Source organism: Drosophila suzukii, chromosome 2R (assembly GCF_043229965.1).
Source record: "Drosophila suzukii chromosome 2R, CBGP_Dsuzu_IsoJpt1.0, whole genome shotgun sequence".
In the NCBI taxonomy this organism is placed as follows: Eukaryota; Metazoa; Arthropoda; class Insecta; order Diptera; family Drosophilidae; genus Drosophila; species Drosophila suzukii.
In genome coordinates, this window is record NC_092081.1 from 14,574,512 (window position 1) to 14,594,315 (window position 19,804).

Below are 19,804 nucleotides of genomic sequence, written 5' to 3' on the forward strand. Positions count from 1 at the left end.
AGCAGATACAATATACTAAATAAATCAACCGGTTTTATGGTTTATGGACCGATCCGCTACTCAAATTAGTTTAACGCTTCAAGATTAACTTTTTTCCTTTGCTTAAATGTTGTAATTTTGGTGTTTTTTTTTTGTGAGTATGTGTGTCGTGTAGTTGGGGTAGTAATTTATTAAGACCCACACGCATTTTTAGTCAACTTTACTGTTTTTTTAAGTGTGTCGCTTAGATTGAGTGGTGCAAACCGAGAACTGACTAAAATATGTTAAACACCCGTAATGACATTGGTTCTAGGTGTGTTTCTATGTGTAATGTATGAGTGTCGTGGGGGTAAGTCTAGGATTGTTGTGGAATTTCTTTAAAATCTTTTTACCCGCTGTGCCCTTGGTGCAACGACCTCCTTTACGCCTGCGACACATATCATACCTAGACACAAGTAGACATTATACATATGTATTTTTGTGGGTAATCTTTGAGAAATCTTTGGTAAAGTGGAAAGGATCATAGGGTTAAGATAGAGGAAATCGCGTGGAGAGAAATCTGCCGTCGATGCTGCAACGAGAACACAAAACACAAGAGGGAAACTAGGACCGTTCCCCGAACCACTCACTTGGTTATGGCAACGGCAATATCGTAGACCGGCAGTCTTCGTTCGCGGAACAGATATTTTCCCATGTCCGTGAGAGCAGCAGCCGAATCGATGGCATCCCGACCCACTCGATTACGTTCCAGATAGGGAGTAGCATCACGACCCTGAAAAGGATATCATTTTAAAGTTAGAAGTGGCCAATTACAAAAAAAGAGCGGGTAATTAAATTTAATTAAAAGGTGTACCATGGAATATTATATCTTAATTTATTATATTATCATGTTTTATATTATTATATTTTAGAAATGATTGATTCCAACCGAACAAGATCCAAAACAATAATAATACGCATAAATCTTTTCATGAAAGCTTATATCTTGTGATTAATCAAAACTAGTTTGTTTATAGTACCTACTGTTTTTTAATCATGATGAAACTTTATAAAGCACGTAATACCAAGTAGTCACGTGACTAGGTAGCCAACTGGCTACCTGAATTCCCTTTCTTTTGATCTTTGCAAATACTACCCATTAAAGTCAATTCATGGGGCTGACATTTATGGCTCGTAAAGTCCCCAACCAAAAGCCCCATTGAACCCTGTGACCCACATTAGAATACAGTAGGCCATCATCAGGTAGTAAAAATTGCAAAATATTCAACAAAATCGCCCAAGGAAGCTTTCAATGCGATGATGCAACTGATTTGGCATTTGACTGAGCGAATGAAAAGAGCTTCAAGTGAAATATTTATGGCCTATTCGTCGGTGAAAATGAAGCTGGAAACCGAAGCCGAAACGGAAATCAAGTGAACGTGAAAAACGTGCTGCTAAAACCGAGCCTAGCGATAAGGCCAATGCAGCAAAAGATCATCATTAGTTGCACTTCGAAAAAATGTTGATACTTTTTTGTAGAAAAAGATTCATTAGATGTGATAATTATATTATTATTAAGAATTTCCAAGAGGGGTTGCATACTTTGTTTAATAAAATAAGATTCCTATTAAAGAAAAATTAAGCCTTTAATATAATTCTAGTATAACCCTGTTTAATTTCTTTAAAAGAAAATTAGAGTTAAGAGTGCTTTATTAGTCAGCATTTCAAAAAAAATATAATTCATTTAAGAGATTTCCTTTTATTTTTTCCCACTTTAAATTATTTTTTTGAGTGCGCGGATGATGTTCAACCCAGGCAAAGTCAAAGTCGTGTGGGTTTCCTTTGGAAATTCGTTGCTTTTGATTGTTAGGCGGCGGCAGTGGAAAACCAGTTGCAATTGTGCGTTGCATAATTGGAGCTGCAGTTGCAATGGCCATTTCATCAGCTGTGTATGTACATTTGTTCATCCGAGGGCAACTTTCAGCACTCGTAAATCCACGTAAATCCACGGATACGTAAGCGCTTATATCGTGACCGAAGGGGCGTTTAAGATTTACCGAAGTGACAGCAACATAAATTATAATAACACAATTGTCAATCACTTTGAGCCCTAGGCAAATCAATATGTTAATACGGCTCCAGAGGTAATCTGTGTGCCCGAACCAGTTGCAGTTTGCAGTTTCCACTTCCAGTTTCCACCGGAGGTGCAGGTGATAAAACCAAAGTTAAGTGACAAACCGCACTCGGTTGACACATTTGATTTGCAGCCATTTGCCAACTGGAAAACAATCTCGCAGTTACTCCGTCTCTAAGCTTCACTTGTATCTATTCCTAAGCTGGCGCACCGAAGTCGGAGTCAAAGTCTTTTGATAAATTACCAACTAGTTGGACAGACAGCAGATGTCTAGGAAATGAACACAGTCTGACAAAGTGATCTAAAAATCGAGAAACACCGAAGTTTTGAAATCTGTACATTGCCAAATGAGATGCAAAACGTATCCGCTCGATTGGGTGTATCTGTATCTGAATTTGAATCTGAATCTCAAACTTAATTCAACATTAACAGTCCGCACTCAAAGTCTATCCGTTTCGTTTCTGCCTCATTCCCGTCCAAACTTTTTGGACGATCTGACACATTGATCATTTAAAAGTGCGGGCACGTCGTTCTCCCGAAAGAAGCAAAAAATCGAATTAAATTTTTTTTGGTAATTTTCGACAGACAAAACTATCAAGAATTTTAAATGCTTCGATTGCGTTGGCCTTGGGCCAAGTGGGAAAGGCAACTGGCTTAGATTGGAATCCACAAAATTACAAATAATTATTGTGGAATTGCATTTTGAGTGGTTTATTAGAGCAGTCTCTGTCTTAAGCTGAAGATATTGAAGATTCACTGGAGTTGTTTGTTGATGAGCTTGATTGGAGCTGTAATTGTAACTTGTTCAAAGTTGAGCGAAGTAAATATTGAGACTTTCAAGCTATTATTTGTTTTACATTGCGTAATTCACTAGACCGCTTCCTTAATCCAGGCGGTATGCAAACTAATTGTTTTGCGGCTTATTTCTTTGCCCAGCTCTCAGTCCCATATACGGCCATCAACATCTCACAAGTTGGCATGGGAAAGCCAAAAAGACAAACCTTAGACGGAGGTAGACCACCAACAGCTCGACAAGTACAGTGTCTCCCAGGCACAATCTCCCGAAACCACTGGACCATGGATGACCTGGCACATCTTTGATTACGGATTGCACAATTCAAGTGGTTACCCCAGCGATTCGAGCCAAAAAAAATAGGAAAAACATTTGTCAAATAATCGGACTGAAAGAGCGAAAAATTATCAAAGAAACTGTCAGTAGGACCTAAAATGTAACCAAGCCACTAAAACCGGGACCGGTTTGCCTTTCCCCCGAAAATTAAAAATAAACTAAAGTCTCGCGACAGTTTTGCAATAGCCTTTTGTGCGTAATTAAAAGCAAAATGCTATATTTTAATTTAATTTTTCAGTCACAAGCCGAGCTCAGGTTTTCCAGCTCCTTTCCCTGGGCCGGGCATATAAATCTTGCGGCCGAAAAAAAATCTGTCAATGCAATTGCCTGTAATTTCTAGCATTTCGCAAGGCTCACTAAACTATCCAACAATCCAACAGGGTGGTGGACAACCAAGGCGGCTCACACCCACTCGGACACACACACACCCAGTCAGAAAGCCAAAACCACCACCCTTCCGCCCCCTCCAATGACACACGCTTTGACTTTCGGCGCCCACACAGCGGATAAGTCGGACTTGGGCGACAGGCGGCGGATCGGGCCACCACCCACTGAGCCGACAGGCTTTTGGGTCAAGATATAGGGGATACCTTTCCTTTCCAATACCCTATAACAGGCCATGTCGAATTTGAGGAGACGCTTCTCAAGAGAAGTAAGGATCTTATTGTAGATCGTTAGTTCTTTTTTATCATTTTCCATCATATATATCTATTAAGTTTTAATATTGACACGTTTTGAGGAAGAGATTTGGAGGGTCTTTCTTTAATACCATTCATCTAACCATGGTATGACTCCTGACAAAGAATCCTAAAGTATAGTAGTATTGATACTATTTAGTTTTTCCTGTTTCAGTAGACTTACTTCTTTCTAATAACCCTTTTTGGGATTTAATCCCTTACAATAAAAATTATTTAAATTGAAAGGTAAGTTTTTTAGGTAAGGATTTGGAGGGTCCATCTTTAATACCATTCATCTAACTATGGTATAACTGCTGACAAAGAATCCTAAAGTGCATATAGTATTGATCTTACCAATATCCCTTTTTGTATGAATTTGTTTAGGAGAAAATGTCTAAAAACCATGTTATTATTATTTTGAAGCCCGATCTTACTGTTCTCTATACACAAAATCAAAACTATTTTATTTTCTGTTCGATGACGTATGATAATCATTTTTAAGTCCCTTCCAATAAAATTTATTTGAAAGGGTAATTTAATTTTGAAAGGTATTTAATTAAACATGTCTGCTTTTAAGAAGTAAAAAAAAATGTTTTTGAAATTATTTCCAAGATGATAATGGGGAAGCACAAGTTTTTCTACTAAATATGTCAGTGGATTATAAGCCATAACCAGTTGAACAATTTTTCATAAAAGCTATTTCCCGTTAGAGTGTTGAAGTGCCCCTCAACTCCCGGCGACTTTTCCGGCTTTTCCAACAGCGCCTGTGGCAAACATTTATTTGTTTGTTTATTTGTTTGCTTGTCGCTCTGTCCGAGCTTCGCTTCACGTTTCCATTTGCATTATTGCAATTTATGTTTGTCTGGCACTTGCATTTTTGGCTACCGGCACTCTATATACCACGGGCTCATATGGAAATGGATGTGGATATGGATATGGGTCTGGGAGTACAAGAAATGTGCCCTGGGGGTAACACCTGGCCTGCCCTATCCGGAACTTTTGTGGCCCAGCTTCGTTAGCCAAGGAATTTGTTATGACAACTTGCAAATATGAGAACTGACTGGGAAAAGGCAGCAAGACTTTTGGGTGTGTCGCTTGTGCATTATTTGGCATTTCTGTGGCACTTTAGATAGAGTCGTCGAGATAAGAGCGAGTGGAGAATGTCGATTGGCGCTGAAATTGGGATAGCCTGGGCTCGATTACCAGAATTCTGGGGGAGCAATGAAGGAATGAACCCGGCTGATTACTTTGGCTCCACCCAAGCGGATCAATTAATCAAGTGCGGGGAATTCCTGGGGCTGATAGCACTGTGCAGGTGATCATAACAAGCCATAGATATAGATTTATAAAGCCAACACTATATATCAGATCAGCTCGGATTGTATCGGAATTGGCGTGGGGTAGCTTAAGTCGGCTACCGACTTGATTCGAACTTTTATCTGTGACATTTAATTAACATTTTAATTAATTGCGGGCAACTTTCCGTTAGAAGTTAAACAACCAGCCCCCTTTGCCTTCGCCTCCCCCCTCATTTGCCTTCTATTTTTGCTACAAGTGTCGAACGCACTGGCGCTGCGCTTGCGCCACACACATATTTCAGTGCGGCCAACTGCGGCCACGTTGCGTATGCGCAATTTATTAGGTGCGTATCGTGTGGCGAACATGGAGAAATATGTCAAAGCTCGACGGGCTGTTACTTAGTATTGGGTTTCGCAGAGGGATTTAATGCCTCTTGGTTATATATTCTCTTGGTTTTATTGGCCTAAATCTATAACCATTCCCATTCAATTCCCTTTTAATACCTGTAAATTGAATAGTTTTTCATGCTTTTTGGTGTACTAAACCTGCCTCCAACAAATACACCTTCTCTTACCCATTCCTACTAAAAAAACCATTTAATATTCCCCTGGCAAAATGTAATTTAAGCTTTGGCCACTCAACTAGAATTTTTGATTCGGCCAAGTTTCGCTTTTAAAAGTAACTGGGTTGGCACTCGATCAGCGCTCATTGTTCTGCCTCTGCGGAATAAAAAATAGTGCTTTTAACCAGGCGCGATTTGCAGTTTTTAACGCCTTCGGACCCCAAATCGAACTCAGTTGAGTTACGCAGTTTATGGCTTATTAATGTTGCAGCGTTTTGTTGTCATTTTGTTGCGGCTTACTTATTTATTTATTTTTCGACTCCGCGCTAGAATCAATTAATTGAACAACTCTCGTAGTTCTCGACTCCTAAGTAATTCTCTTAGTTATTTGTCAATGGGTGATTAATTTATGTGACTCGGGATTTCGTGCATTCGCTGGCTTTTTGTTTTATGAAATAAACGATTGGCTTTTGGGGTCAAGTTGTTTGGGTTTTCTCAAAGAACACAAAAAAAACAACAGCTGCACTCATATTTTTTATGGTTCAATATGTAAAGTGATCGGCACGAGCTCCTGTTGACCAAACAACTTATCAGGCCAATCTCTTCCGATAAAATGACGCAAAAATCCAATAAATTCATTTGGATTTCTTGTTTTTCCATTGCGTCGACTTATCGGATATGTGTATCCAATAATTTGTTGCCCAATTCAGATTCTGAGTAATTACCCGACTTCCATTTCTCACTTGGCCCGGAGCAACATTAATTAGTGTCGCAAAAAATGAAAAAATGTTTAGCGACGGATGCTAAGATACATAATGTACCTGTGTATCCACCAGATACGCATTTTGCCAAGTGTGTGTGGGCATAGAAGAGGAAGTCTTGTGTGTGTGAAATTGGGCAAAAAGGGGAAAATAAAAAAACATGCCAGCCGAAAAAATCTGATCTGAGTCAACTGCAACCGCCGACTGCAGTTAGCGTGGCCCATTAGATTATGTAACCACGGCCAACACGCAGTTGCAGCAGGCACTGTTGCATTATTTATGCGGTCTGAAAATAATTTTTTTATTTTTGTTGTATTTTTTACCTCCGTAGCCGAAGCCAAAAAGCCAAGAAAACCAAGACCAAAGCCAAAGCCAATTGACGTACTTAGGGTAACCCGTCGACATCGTTGTCTCCCCGATGTGGAGTTGTCGTGTGGGCAGCCAGCTTGATGCAACTGCAACTGCAACTGCTGCAGGTGAACCACTCTTTTCCCAACTGCACTCTGTGTGCCAATTTTCCACTTTCTTGGCCCACTGCACTGTCTCCACTCTCCTCTCTCCTCTATCTCTCTTGGCCAAACGACAAATGGCTTCCTGAACCGACGCCAAACTGATTTGTGTGAGAAAGTCTAACCGAAAGTCTCTTCGGCCCCGCAATATTGAGACAAAACGAAGCCACGATGCTATAATGTTGTCAAAGTGTTTTATGGTCTTCGCTTATGCAATCAAATTAGTTGAATGTTGATAAGTGAAAGATGTTAACAGACATCAAAGAGATCGCTCACGACATCTGAAGTCGCTGTAAGAGGAAACGAAAGCCATATTTTTATGGCCCATTAAGGGTTCTAAAATATTTAGCTACTACCACATGCTGCTAAGTTGTGTGACTTTATGATATATCTAATTATTTCTTTGAGGTTTCTTTAATTTTTATCTAGAACCAAAGGCATATATGTCTTTATTAGGCCATATCTTCAAGCCTCTTTGAACCAGTTTAACCCAATTAATAGTGTTAACAGTTAGAAAAACCATTACAGTAAATTTTGGATGTGCCAGAAGGTTAAAGCCAACTTTTTGGCCAACTCGATTCGCGTGCCCATAAAGTATTTCGGTCGCTAATTTCCAGAAAAGCATTTAGCCAGTTTCACCAAGCAGGCACGAGTAAAAAACTTGTTAAAATTTGTTGGCCCAGCTTTTTGTGTGCTATGGCCGAGCAAATAACCAAATTGATTGTTCACATTTTTTCTAGCGAATCGAAGCGCATGCGTTGCATGTTTTGCTGCCAGTTTTTCCCTGCCAGATTCCCAGATCGTGACAGTTCATTTGGAGTAGAGTTGAGTTGGCTGGGCCAGCTTGCGGCTACTTGGGCTCGAAGGAGAGCTGCCCCGATTGGCAAGAGCCATTTTGGCCAGGGGTTAAAGTTTAGCTTCCAAAATGGATTACTCAATTAGCCAAATGAAAGTCGAATTGCTGCGATTGTGTAATGATGTGGCTGGAGGGGTAGTTAAAGAGGGCTGAATTGGGGGATACAGTGGACAAACAAAAAAGCGGAGAATTGCCAAATTATTAAGAAAGATAGTCTCATCTAGTCTCAATAAAGAATGTCTTAAAGAAACAATTACGTAAGCTCGTCGTGACATCCGTTTATGTAACCACCTATTCCATTTCCTAGAAACTATAAGAAGTGCAAAATAGTCTTACTAATAGTAATACTAAGCCAAACAAAAAGTAATACATTTAATATTTAGTTATAACTTATAGATATACAACTTAATTACAGATCTATTTATTATCAGAATTTCCATATTTACTCACCCTCGAAATGATAATGCCGGCAATGCTGATACGTATTCTTGGACCCTTAAGCAGGCGATAGCGCAGATCCACTCCGTTCCAGAACGAGATGAAGTATCGCTTAACCTAGGTGAAGAGATATATGTAAGTTATGTTAGTTAAAGTTTGGGCTCAATGCACGTTTGTCTTTGTCAGGTACATCCGTCTCTACAAGGCTTTCATCTGAACCGCATCTCTGGGAATTCTAGGTATTCTTTTAGCTACAGCGCACCCAGATCAGGCAGACAAATAAATCTTGAGCGAGAGTGATGTGCATAACAATTAAATCATGTGTTTCGGCAGCTGAAGAGCCATAAATTAAGAACTATACCTGAGTACTGAACAAGAACTTGAGTGTTTGGATAAGGCTAAGAAATTGTAGAAAAGTCTGTTTGAGTTACTTTACCAAAAGAGTTTTCCCCGCCAAATTGCAGCTACTGCACAGCTAAAATATATTGCTTTAATAAATCCGCAATTCCCCCCAATATAATCGCCTTTGGGGATTCGAGTCTCATTCACAACCAGACCTATCTATCAATACCCGAACACATGTCTCGGCTCGCATAATATCTACACATGTAGCCAGCGAGAAACCAACAAAAAAACAACTTTTACAAAATCCTCAGACTTTGAAAACCCCTCCGGGTTGGGTTGGGTATCGTATCGACGGCATAGTATCGCGCTCGAAAATCCGCACACACGCAGAGACAATCCCAGTCTCAATTCCAGCTGTCTGCAATTGCCGAAACAACTTCATTCAAGCCAACGGCTTTTAATTTCTTTTTTCCACCATATATTTTTTGTAAAGGCCCTGTCACGCACACGTACCTGCAAATTATCGCCGCCATGCAGCCGATAGCCATCGTAATCGACGATAACCAAGACCTCGGGATAGATGATGTACGGGGCCTGGCGGCGGGATCGAGTCCGGGATTCCGAGACTTGGGGTTCCGTCTCCAGGGCTCCTTCGTCCTCGTCGTTGAGATCCTCGAAGTCGGGACTACTGGGCGCACTGCGTCGACTGCGACGCTGACGGCGCTGCAACCTCTCGAGCTTTTCGCTGGCCAGCAGATCATCAGGTTCCATGAAGGCTATATTATATACCCGAAAAATAAGGAGACAAAAACACCATAACCGGAAATGGCGAATTAAACAAAAATTAAGCAAAAATCGAGTGGTGGAATGTCTTTATTATGATGTAAGAAGCTGGCTGAAGTCAGGTAGCCGCACATTTAACTGTATTGGGTATAATTTTTGGGGACATTTCGGCCAAGCCGACAGTGGAAAAATGAGTATGAATATTCTGCGGGTGAGAAATACCAGGCATAAAATAAATAATTTTATAGTGATTATCGCTGGAATTTTGGCGCCACCACAACTGCAGAGGTAAATGCATTCAGCGAAGGGCAAAGTGTTACATTGAACTCTTCAGCTTTTGTGAATATGCTTCTTTTTTTTCACTCTGGGTTTTTTAAGCAGGAAATGCTATCGGCATCACGTCGATCTGCAGCCCGAGATTTATGGCCCATGGCTTAGGTCGGGGTTTTCTATGGCTTTCTATGGGTCAATGCGCCCATTAAGAACGTAGCCTGCTTCTCAGGGGCATGGATTAATGAGGTATATCAAAATGTAGCTCACCAAAGTCACTCAGTTGGTCTTCTGCAGCGGAGGCCTCCCGTTTGTAGATGATGTGGTGGGACTCCTCGGGATTGGGACTCAGTTCGTGTGGCAGGGGCTTAATCACCAGATCATGACCGATACTACCCTCCTGCAAATAGAAATGGGTTAACATGAGTGAGTTGGTCTAATTAATCAGCGAAACATATATCATTCTTGGGTATTGGTGGCAGGGGTACGTATTTCCATAAAAACAGGCATAATAGCATTAAATTTCCATCGACATTTGTCAAACCACTAACACCGGCGAACTCCATTTCGGGCAGAACATTTAGATAATTTATTGAACTTTTTTAACTCAACATTCTTGGCCCGCACTTGCCGGTATGAATATGAGTTGCGTTTGAATGACGCTGGCCAAGTCATAAAAATTAGCTGCAATTTGCATAGTTGAACATTTTATGCAAATAATCTGCGATCCAGATAAGCAGTGTTTCCACACTATTCTCGGTCTCGCGGTTCGTTTTTATCGCCTCTGTAATTGCAATAATTATTGGACTAAAACGGAGCCCGGAGAGGTAACCTTGAAAAAGGTTAGCTGCTAAATCGCTGACTGAACATTTAGATACCGAAATGCTTTCAATTCAATTTTCTTACGATTTCGTTTCAGTTTTAATTGGCTTTTTGTTTATCGATCATCGAAACGAACACCCACTTGGCACTAGGCGTGATCAGGGCAAATTAAGTCTCGGCAATAATGCTATAATTAAAATATTAACAGTGACTGAAGCCGGTTGGATATTAGAGCTACTGCGATAGCTGGCCACCAGCTGAGATCATGTTTAACATAAATACATTAAGGAAATGGAACTGTAATTGTTCTTAAGCTGAGTCAGTCGCATGTCTAATGTTTAAGCCAACTGGAATCTATGGGAATTCATTCAAGTTGACTGCACCACTGAAGTTCCCATGAAACAAAAACGTTACAAATCAGGCAAACAAATGACTTAGGCAGCGAACTTGATTTTGCTCTCGATATATTTGAGCATTTATTGAAAATGCCAAAAACTCAAACAAACACAAAACGCCAAAGTTCAATGTCCTCGCACACGCGACTTCAGTTAAATGTCAGCAAAAGCAACAACGACATGTGCCATAAACAAATTGCAGGCAAAGCCAAGCAACAAATTGCCACAGATGACATGGGCCAAACAGTCGCTGCACTGAAAGAAATTGTCTGTATCTTAAATATTTTATATTTCTGCATTGTGCAATTACTATTTTATTAATTGTTCCTATGTTTTTTTAAGCTTCCTGTACAAATAAAATAATAGAAAGAATATTTTCTCATTACAAAAATGTTATATTAGAATAAAATGCTGAGTTTTGTAACAAAGTTGTTCACCAAGTCATATCAAAATGATATTTAACACATTGAATCATATCATATCTGCTTTTTTCTGTGCAAATGTAAATGCAAATCGAGTGCGATTGGAAATGCTTTGAACAACCTCTCTCTTCGCCCGTTGCAGCATCGCTGGGCACTTGAATTATGATCAATATTTGAGTTAGCGACACTTAAATGGCTTTTGGCACACAGTGCGTATGATAAATGTGCGCGATAATCGTCTGGCATTCACATTGAAAGTCAGTTGACAGCAGAGAAGGTGTCAACAAGCTGGGCAAACAACTTCATTGGTTGCCTTCGATCTCTTCACTTTTCACTAAGTAAATCATTAATTCTGTATTTGCCTCCACCATGAAATTAAATTTATTTGCGAATTTAGTTGTATTGGCCACTTGGCAGATCTTTTAATTTACACTACACGCTGCAATTTTTCTCGGCATGTGGTAGTAACAAATTTTACGTGTTCCACTTTGGTTGCGTTTTCCGCATTTCCACTGAAAAGCCAGTAAAAAAAATCGTAGTCAAGGCGTTTTGGGCGTACGTTGTGCCGATTTCAGACTTACTTAACGTTTGTTTATTCGACTTAAGTTTGTCTCGCTGTTAGAGTTCTGGTACATGTGTTATGTAACTGCCCAACTGTGATAGGCTGTAATTTTCAAACGCCTTGCCTTGAACGCAATTTATGCGAAACACCAATTAATAAATTACCTAAATACGATTTATATGCTTTGCCTTAAGTGTTGAAAGTTTGGTCGAGTAATTGCCTGTTAATTGTAGGCGAAATAAAAAGCTTTTACTTGTCTGTTTGGGATCGGGAATGGTAAATCTGTCGAAATGGGAAAGGAAGTGAATTTTGAATCTATGGATATACACAAACTTTAAATGAAAGGGATCTATGGATACATATTATTAAAGGTAAAGTAAAGACTATAATTTACAATTGAAAATGTGATATCATTTGATACCTAGGTATTAAAGGAACCGAACTTAATTTGTATAGTGACATAGTAATTACTCCCTAATAAATTGCAGCAATTATAAGTAGAGCCTGTTACTTTTGGATGTACAATTTGAGTCAGCTGAAATAGGTTCTTACTAAAAAACATTTCAACATATTCCCATATCTTCTTGCCCAAACTGAGATCCAAATATCTTGCGATAATCATGGACCTTATAATTTTCTGGTTGTCGGCAAGTGCTGCCAGGCCAATTACACGTTGTTCACTATCAGATGGACCAGGGGGATAATAGCATGGGGTTCCGAGGGGTAAAACAGCAAATTGCTTTCAAATCACGCAGCTTACACGCCAAAAGTACATTGGCTACGAGTATCTGCTTTCAGCTGGTCCAAAATAAAGTTGTCCGAGTTCGGGTTGTCTTGTTTATGTAATCACCCACAACACGATTGTTATATCTGCAGGAGCACAGAGCTGATTTGGAATTACGTTTACGGGTTTACGGGTATCTGGCGGCCTTTCACACAGTTTGAACAAGTGCGCGTATCTGTCAGAAAATACAGATAGACAACTCTGATTGGCACCTGCAGAAACGCCCAGCGATTGCCATCAACATCAACTGACAATGAGCTTGATTGATTTGTGATGATATTTTCCTTTACTCCTTCCTTTATTCAATTAAATGTAAATCATTTTATACTATTTCTCCACAATGATCATAGATAATCAACAATTGGTGGTTGCATAATGTGACACGCCACACAGTAAAAAAGAGTTCACTGAACCAAAAATTTACTTACAATCAAAATTAACACCTTTTCGTATTTGCTGTTTTATTTTTTTGCCAGCCCAGAGCATCAAACCATTCGAATGTGCAAATACCTAAAATTGGCAGCCACCGAAACACAGCAGCAAATAAAGCAATACAAAAAATCACTTTGCGGTTTGTAATTTCGGGAAATTAGCATAATTTGTGCAAATTCATGACACGAACATTCGAAGGAGTTGGAGCGGCGATCATCATTATAGTCATGACGGTTGCTGTTTGCTGAACTCGGTGGTGTTACTGCCCAAAGCAGGCGGATGAAAATGGATGTTAATTGAAAAAGAAGTTGTCTACGCCTGTGATCCCCCAGAAAACTAATTCAAATGCAAATGAAACCAAAATTATTCAAGTATTTGGGTGTCATTTGTATGAAAATCTCACGTTTAAAGTGCTAAACAGTCGCTCTAAAAACCTTGATTTTAAAACACAAATTATATATTATTTTTTCGATGCTGCATCAATAAAAATGCGTTAAGGTGGGTCCCTCTGCAGTGTTTTTTTTGGTTTTACGGTTATCATCTTGGTCAAGGTTAAATCTAATCGGCTCTTAAGATCGCTGTTCAATGCTAGTGCATGTAGTCGTAAACTACAGCACCGACAATCGAGAATCGACAATAAGAACAAGAACGGATACCAATACTGTGATATTACGAACTGAGAGATACCTGCCGTGTTAACAGTTTGTTTACATAAAGCAGCTCGTTAAAAATACTGCGAACCCACCTTCAGGCAGCCCACTCAGCTATGTAGATACTGTATCTGTATCTGTGGCTCCGGCTGGTCAATGAATATTTATAAAAGAATGAAAATCAGCCGAACAGCAGTGGCCACCGCCCATGGTCAGTGGCCAACGGCTAAAGAACCTGGCCCACACAGCGATTTGGTTCTCGGGTTCTCTGGTTCTCTGGTTCTCGCCCGACTCCAATCACAAGCAATCAAAATTAATTTGCTCACAAAATGTATCTGCCACTAGAACGCACTTAGCCGTGTCTTTTTCGGTTTCTCGCCAACTTTTTTTGGTATAATTTGCTGTGATGTTTGGTGCGTTGGTGCAGCAGCAGCAGCGGCAGCAAGTTCAATGCGAACCGGGGTTAAGATCTTTCAAGTTGCCGCTCCAATAACTCCGAACAGATAGTTTGGTGTATGGCCAAGTGGGTAGGTAGCCAGGCAGGCGTATGAACCAGGCCTAATGAAGTTCGAGTCGCATGTCAAAGTCAAGTGGAGTCGACATCAACATCACAATCGGGTTTGAGTGACAGCTTGCAGGTTATCCTTGCACTTAGAAGTTTCTCAGAAGTGAAGGCCTCTCAAGGTTGATCGAATGGGTGTGTGACTACCACTCAGATACCAAAGAATCAATCTTTTTAACAATCTTATCTGCATTATAGTATACAAAGAACTATGTTTCGTTTCTAGATACCCAGGAATCAATGTATTCTTATATTACAAATTACAATATTAATACATTATAACTATCAACTGAATATAGATTTCTTAATACCTCAACTCAATTTCTTTGTGTTGATTAATGGCTGTCGCCTTTCATTTTCAATCGATTAATCCGCTTAATTGAAATTGGATCCCCTGGCAGACACCAAAGCCCCAAATTGAATCCGCATCAGCGGGCAACTACCAAATTTAACTATCTTAAGCGTGAAAATATCAGACTCGTGCCCAACTTCCATTCACCCCCATCCCCAAAAATACTGTACTGTGATCGCCGATATGTTGGTGTATGCCTTGACGTAACCGATATGGCCGTTTATTAAAATGCAATATGCGGCTAAAGTCTTGGAACGGCACCCGCCAAAAATGTTGTTATCATCTGGCGGCTTGCCACACCGCGTTGCACCAATTAAAAAACATTTTTCACGAGGAAATTGCAGCCACAGCCCAAATAGAAAAACGGGGAAAAAATGTGCATTTTGATTAAATAATACGAGCAGCAGGGTATAATTGAAAAACGGTTGACTTGGCGGTATTTAATCCTTTGTATTCGGGGCATGCGTGTTGTTCATGGAGCGGAGATTGTGATGGATAGCAGTGTGAGTCCACTTTTTCAGATCAATTTTATTTTTACAAGCCTCATCGATATTTAGCAAGTATTAGTTACATAAATATTAGATTTAAAAACAAGTAGTATTTCTTATCATTATTATTATTTCCCAAGCACATCGTGTCACGCTGCCATCTCTTGTCCGCAACATATAGTTTCCAGATCTACAGATCTGCATATGAGCTGTTAACCAAAGTTGTCTGGCACTTATGAATATTGGCAACACGCTCGTTGTTATGTCGACTCGATTTAGTTTCACTCTAGTTTTCCTTTTGGAGTTCCTTGCGGCTATCGAGTAACCAAAACCCAAAACCCGAAAGACTTAAGCAACAAACTTGTCAGTTGGGGGTTGTGTCGTCCGCAAAAACCGATATTTTTATATATATATATGTGCAGGGTGGGGTATCCATACCAATTTGCAAAACTATTTTGCATCAATTTCGCTACGGCCAAAACTCATTGCACAATGACCAGAGCCGGATCAAGTGGCTTGAAAGTTTCGGCTTTAATCAGCCAAAAGTCGAAGCGAATATAGCCATCAAATTGTATAACATTTGTAAATGTCGCCGGGGCATAAATTGCAATTCTCCCGCCTGAATGTCAAGCCAAGTTTGCCGACTTTGGCCCATAAATTGTGCAATCTTAACACTTGATGATGATGCTGCTTCTGCTGTTTCAGCGGCAAATGCAAATCAAATCAGCGGTCAGCCAAGTATTTAGATACAGAATTCCCAGCCAAGAAGAGCAACTATCGAATATGCATGTATGCATTAGTATACAGTGAACTCTTTGTAAATATCAAGGCTAGCAATTAGTTGGGAAGGTGAGAAGACTTTGGTTGCTGGAGAAGAAGAAGAAGCTCTCTCGAGACGAATAAAAACTTGTTTGGCACTTTGGACATGAATGTTGCTTAATGATGACGCTGCGATTGCCGTCTAATAGAGTTGGCCAAAATGCTGAAAGCCGTGTCCAAATGTCGCCTCTGCTACCTAATAATTCTGCAGGTTGTTTTCATTGTTGCTGGTTAACCGTTTACAGATTTCTGTTTGCACAAATGGCAGTGCACATATTGATATTTCCAGTGCTGTCAAATGTCAAGCGGCTTGAAAAAAGGGCAAATCGCATTAACGGGGAGTGGGGCTTAGGTGTGACCGATAAAGTTCAATTGGGGTTAAAAATCAGACAAAGGATAATGTCCAAATATTATTGCTATTTAGCAATCGTGTAGCGGTTAGAGATGATTTACTAGATAAATACTAAATGGTATTTAAAGTATTTTAAGTATAATTAAAAATTAAGGACCTTGTAAACAAAAGACTTAAGGCACGAACTTGCCATTTTTTAGTATTTTTTTTAGTATTGTAAGCCTTTGATTCCACAAATGAGAGTGGCAGTTTCACGAAAGTGATTTTTTACTATATAATGAAAAAGAATTTAACATTAAGGATTTTTTTTTAAGTGATCTACCTAATTTAGAATTTCAGTTTTCCTTAGTACTTAAATATTTTTTTCTCTGATGCCTACAAATCCCCTCTAATAACCAAAATTGGTTTCGACTAAGCGAAGATACTTTTACCTGTCTGTGCACCTTACCTAAAGGTTTTTGAACACCCATTAATAGAGAGATGCATATCACGAGTGCTGCATAATTGCCCTTACGTAAGCCACTCTCTAGTTATGAAAGGTGGCTGAAATGCATTTCATGGCTTTCGTGGATTTGTCTTCGGATTCAGGGCCAAACTTTTCAGAGCAGCGGGTAATTAGCTGGCGAGACCCAGGCATCAGATGCATACATCACCTGCATCCAATTCATCAGGGGCCGCACGCATCGCCTTTTTGGATTTGACTGACGTTGGCCGCAATTAGCATTAATCAAGCTTGGTTACCAAAACTTTATTTATTCAAGTGCATAAACAAATGACCGTAAACACTAAAGGCTAAGAAGAGTAAGACGAAAATGCCAAGTTATTATTACAATTTGTTTAGCTCGTCTGGGTTCCCTTGAGCTCGTTTCGTTTTGATAAATTTCCAGAAGGGGGGCTAGTGTAATTGGCTTAAACAATTAGCCATCTCCAAATTGGATGTCATCAATTTTTGGAACTATTCGCAAGGCAAAGAAACAAGCTTGAAACACTGAGAGTAATTGGCCGTGAAATTAATATTCGCCTGTAAATGTTTCTGTGTGTGAAATTACGAGTCAATGTCAACATTGATTGGGTCAAAATTGGACACATAACTGCGGCTGGCAGTGGGTGGCACATATGTACAATGTTCAAGTCCAGGTCGGCTAAGGGCATTCAAAGCGACCTTCACCTTCTGACATGTACATTTTAAATCAAATTCGATTTTCGGTTTTTGTTTCCCACACAGCCTTTGATGATGAACATCTTGGCTTATGGGATGCATAATATAGCATCGCATAGCAGCTAATGGTGGGAATTGTTTTGGTCGAAGCTCTTGAAGAACCTTTAAATTCCAAGCTCACTAATTAAGTTTATTTAAAAAAAAAATCGATTGGAGCACGTTCAACTTTTTGTGCTGCCATGCCATTGTAAAAACAACAAAAGTTGGAATATCTGATCGAATAGTGCGTGTAAGTCGACTCTTGAGTAAGCTGTAATTAAATTAAATCGCCGACAAAAAACAACGTGGGCTTGAAATTTCCTTTGAAAATGTTTTGCAATGGGCTAAAAGCAGTTCGTGTCTTAAAACTTTCGTACTGTGGATTGGCAAAAGCTAACTTGGAAATAAGTAAACAATTTTATGGGTCAGTCTAAGTGGTAGTTTTGACCGGGATTACATTTTTGAAGCCATTATAGCCTATAATTTAAGTGTATGTTTATGGATATGTTCTTTGATATACCTGGTTTTTAAAAGCCTTTAACGACCATCTAGTTTCAGTCCATTGTGGCAAAATAGTTTAAATATTTGCTTCGAGTTTTGTCATAGGCCACACTTATTTTAAGTAAGACGTACATTTTTATGGTCGAAGAGTCTTGTGGTAGGCCTCATTAAATGTACATAAAGGCCGCGATGGAGGAGGTGGTGCCAGCTTCTCAATTTGTCGGCATTGTTTGAATGGTGATCCAAACAACCGGGCCAGAAGTCTTATGCAACCCAGCCATCTTCGACTTCTTGTTAATTACAAGTTGGCAGCGGCATCTTGATGGCGAGATGTTTGAGAGCCCGTCCGTTTAAGGTCAAAACCGAAGCCGGAAGCCTCATTGGATTTGGCCAGCACAGCTGCGTCTCAGTGCTTTTTGCCCAATTGCGAAACTTTTCGCCGGCTTTTGCGCCTCGAAATGTCAGCCAGCAAACATTTTTCATGCTCACATGTGTGCCGAGTATTTTCTACATATTATTTATGAATTTTTCTGTTTGTCGGCCGGTGCAGCGGCGCACTTGGCCATAACAAGTCGGTCAAGTCGGACCGGGCCAGACATTGCTGTTTGACCTTTTATTGGCTTTGGTCTGTAATTATTATCAAAAATACATTTTTTTCCTATCCAACTTTTTGTTTAACAAATTAAATCCAAGCAGACGTCAGCGAAGCTCAAAAAATTGCCAAAAAATAAAGACCCCGAATGAAGTGGAGGGGCCCCATGACTTTTGTCTATGATGGTTGTTTATTGACCTTATTGTCTGCCAATATTTTGTTGGCCATTTTCTGATTCCGCCGCTTATTTGTTTGGCCGTTTGGCTCGCTGATTATTAATTTGCTTGAATTGTGACATTTGGTTGTGCAATTCTCCATGCTGGCTCAAAAGGTTTCTTTCGTTCAGTTCTTTTTCCCATAAGAGCAGACTGATCTCAATTTCAATTTCCACCATTATGGTAGGGAAAAAATCTCACTCACAATGGCCGGTAATTAAGGCAGACTTCCTCCATGCCAAAACTTGTTCCTACTTATTGAGTGCCATTTCCGCTGGGGTAATGTTAATTGCCAATTGTCTTTAAATTAAAAGTCATCAGAATTTATCAGATGCTAGTTAAATTGCAAATGCTAAATAAAAAAATATTAAATTGAAGCATAAACTGAAATGGCACATAATACTGAGAATTAAGGCGACCTTGATAGTTGGTGGTGAGGAAATACTATAAAATTTGCAACTCTGTATTTATGACCAAAAAGAGGTGAGCTAAATTCAGCGGTTAAGAATATTCTTTTTATTGTTGCGGCTAGAGGTTAAACAAACCGTTTGCCAAGGCCTCAAGTTTTTTTTTTCAACATATCTGCGCTCTTAAACGATTGTATTTGTTCTATCAACATGAACATTTATGGCCTAATGCAATATATCTTGGAATTATCGCCCATGCGCCATCACAATTTTCACTCTTGTCAAATTGGTCCAAGGTGCTCGACGACAATAAAAATTGTACTATTATTTAAAAGGGTATATAGGACTGTCCATAAGTAGGAAATAACAAAGGATATTAATAGTAAAGTCAGAATTGTAAAAATTTTTGCGCTTCAGAATTGCCAGATAATGATACGAATTATATCAAATACTTGAATTACTTTTAGAAATCACCCAAATTTAATTGGCACCTGGCTTAGGTATCAATTAGTCGACCCTGAATTTTTCTA

The 19,804-nt window shown here is 39.6% G+C and overlaps 1 protein-coding gene across 10 annotated transcripts in view; it reads right to left on the reverse strand.

Moving 5' to 3' along the window:
• sona (sol narae) overlaps positions 1 to 19,804 on the reverse strand; it is a 49,325-nt gene that overhangs the window by 6,909 nt on the left and 22,612 nt on the right. For 7 of the 10 annotated variants that reach the window (XR_010653554.2, XM_036813189.3, XM_065863424.2 and 4 more), the window contains exons 5-8: positions 9,992 to 10,121; positions 9,182 to 9,444; positions 8,336 to 8,440; positions 609 to 751 (exon numbers count right to left, since the gene is read on the reverse strand). Coding sequence is in view for 9 of the 10 variants with exons in the window: in XM_036813189.3 (XP_036669084.3) it covers positions 609 to 751; positions 8,336 to 8,440; positions 9,182 to 9,444; positions 9,992 to 10,121 (641 nt within the window). In the remaining variant the exon portion in view is untranslated. Of the gene's footprint in view, positions 1 to 371; positions 425 to 608; positions 752 to 8,335; positions 8,441 to 9,181; positions 9,445 to 9,991; positions 10,122 to 19,804 lie in introns of all 10 variants that reach the window. The other 3 variants (XM_017074601.4, XM_070995248.1, XM_070995251.1) reach the window with 1 other exon arrangement.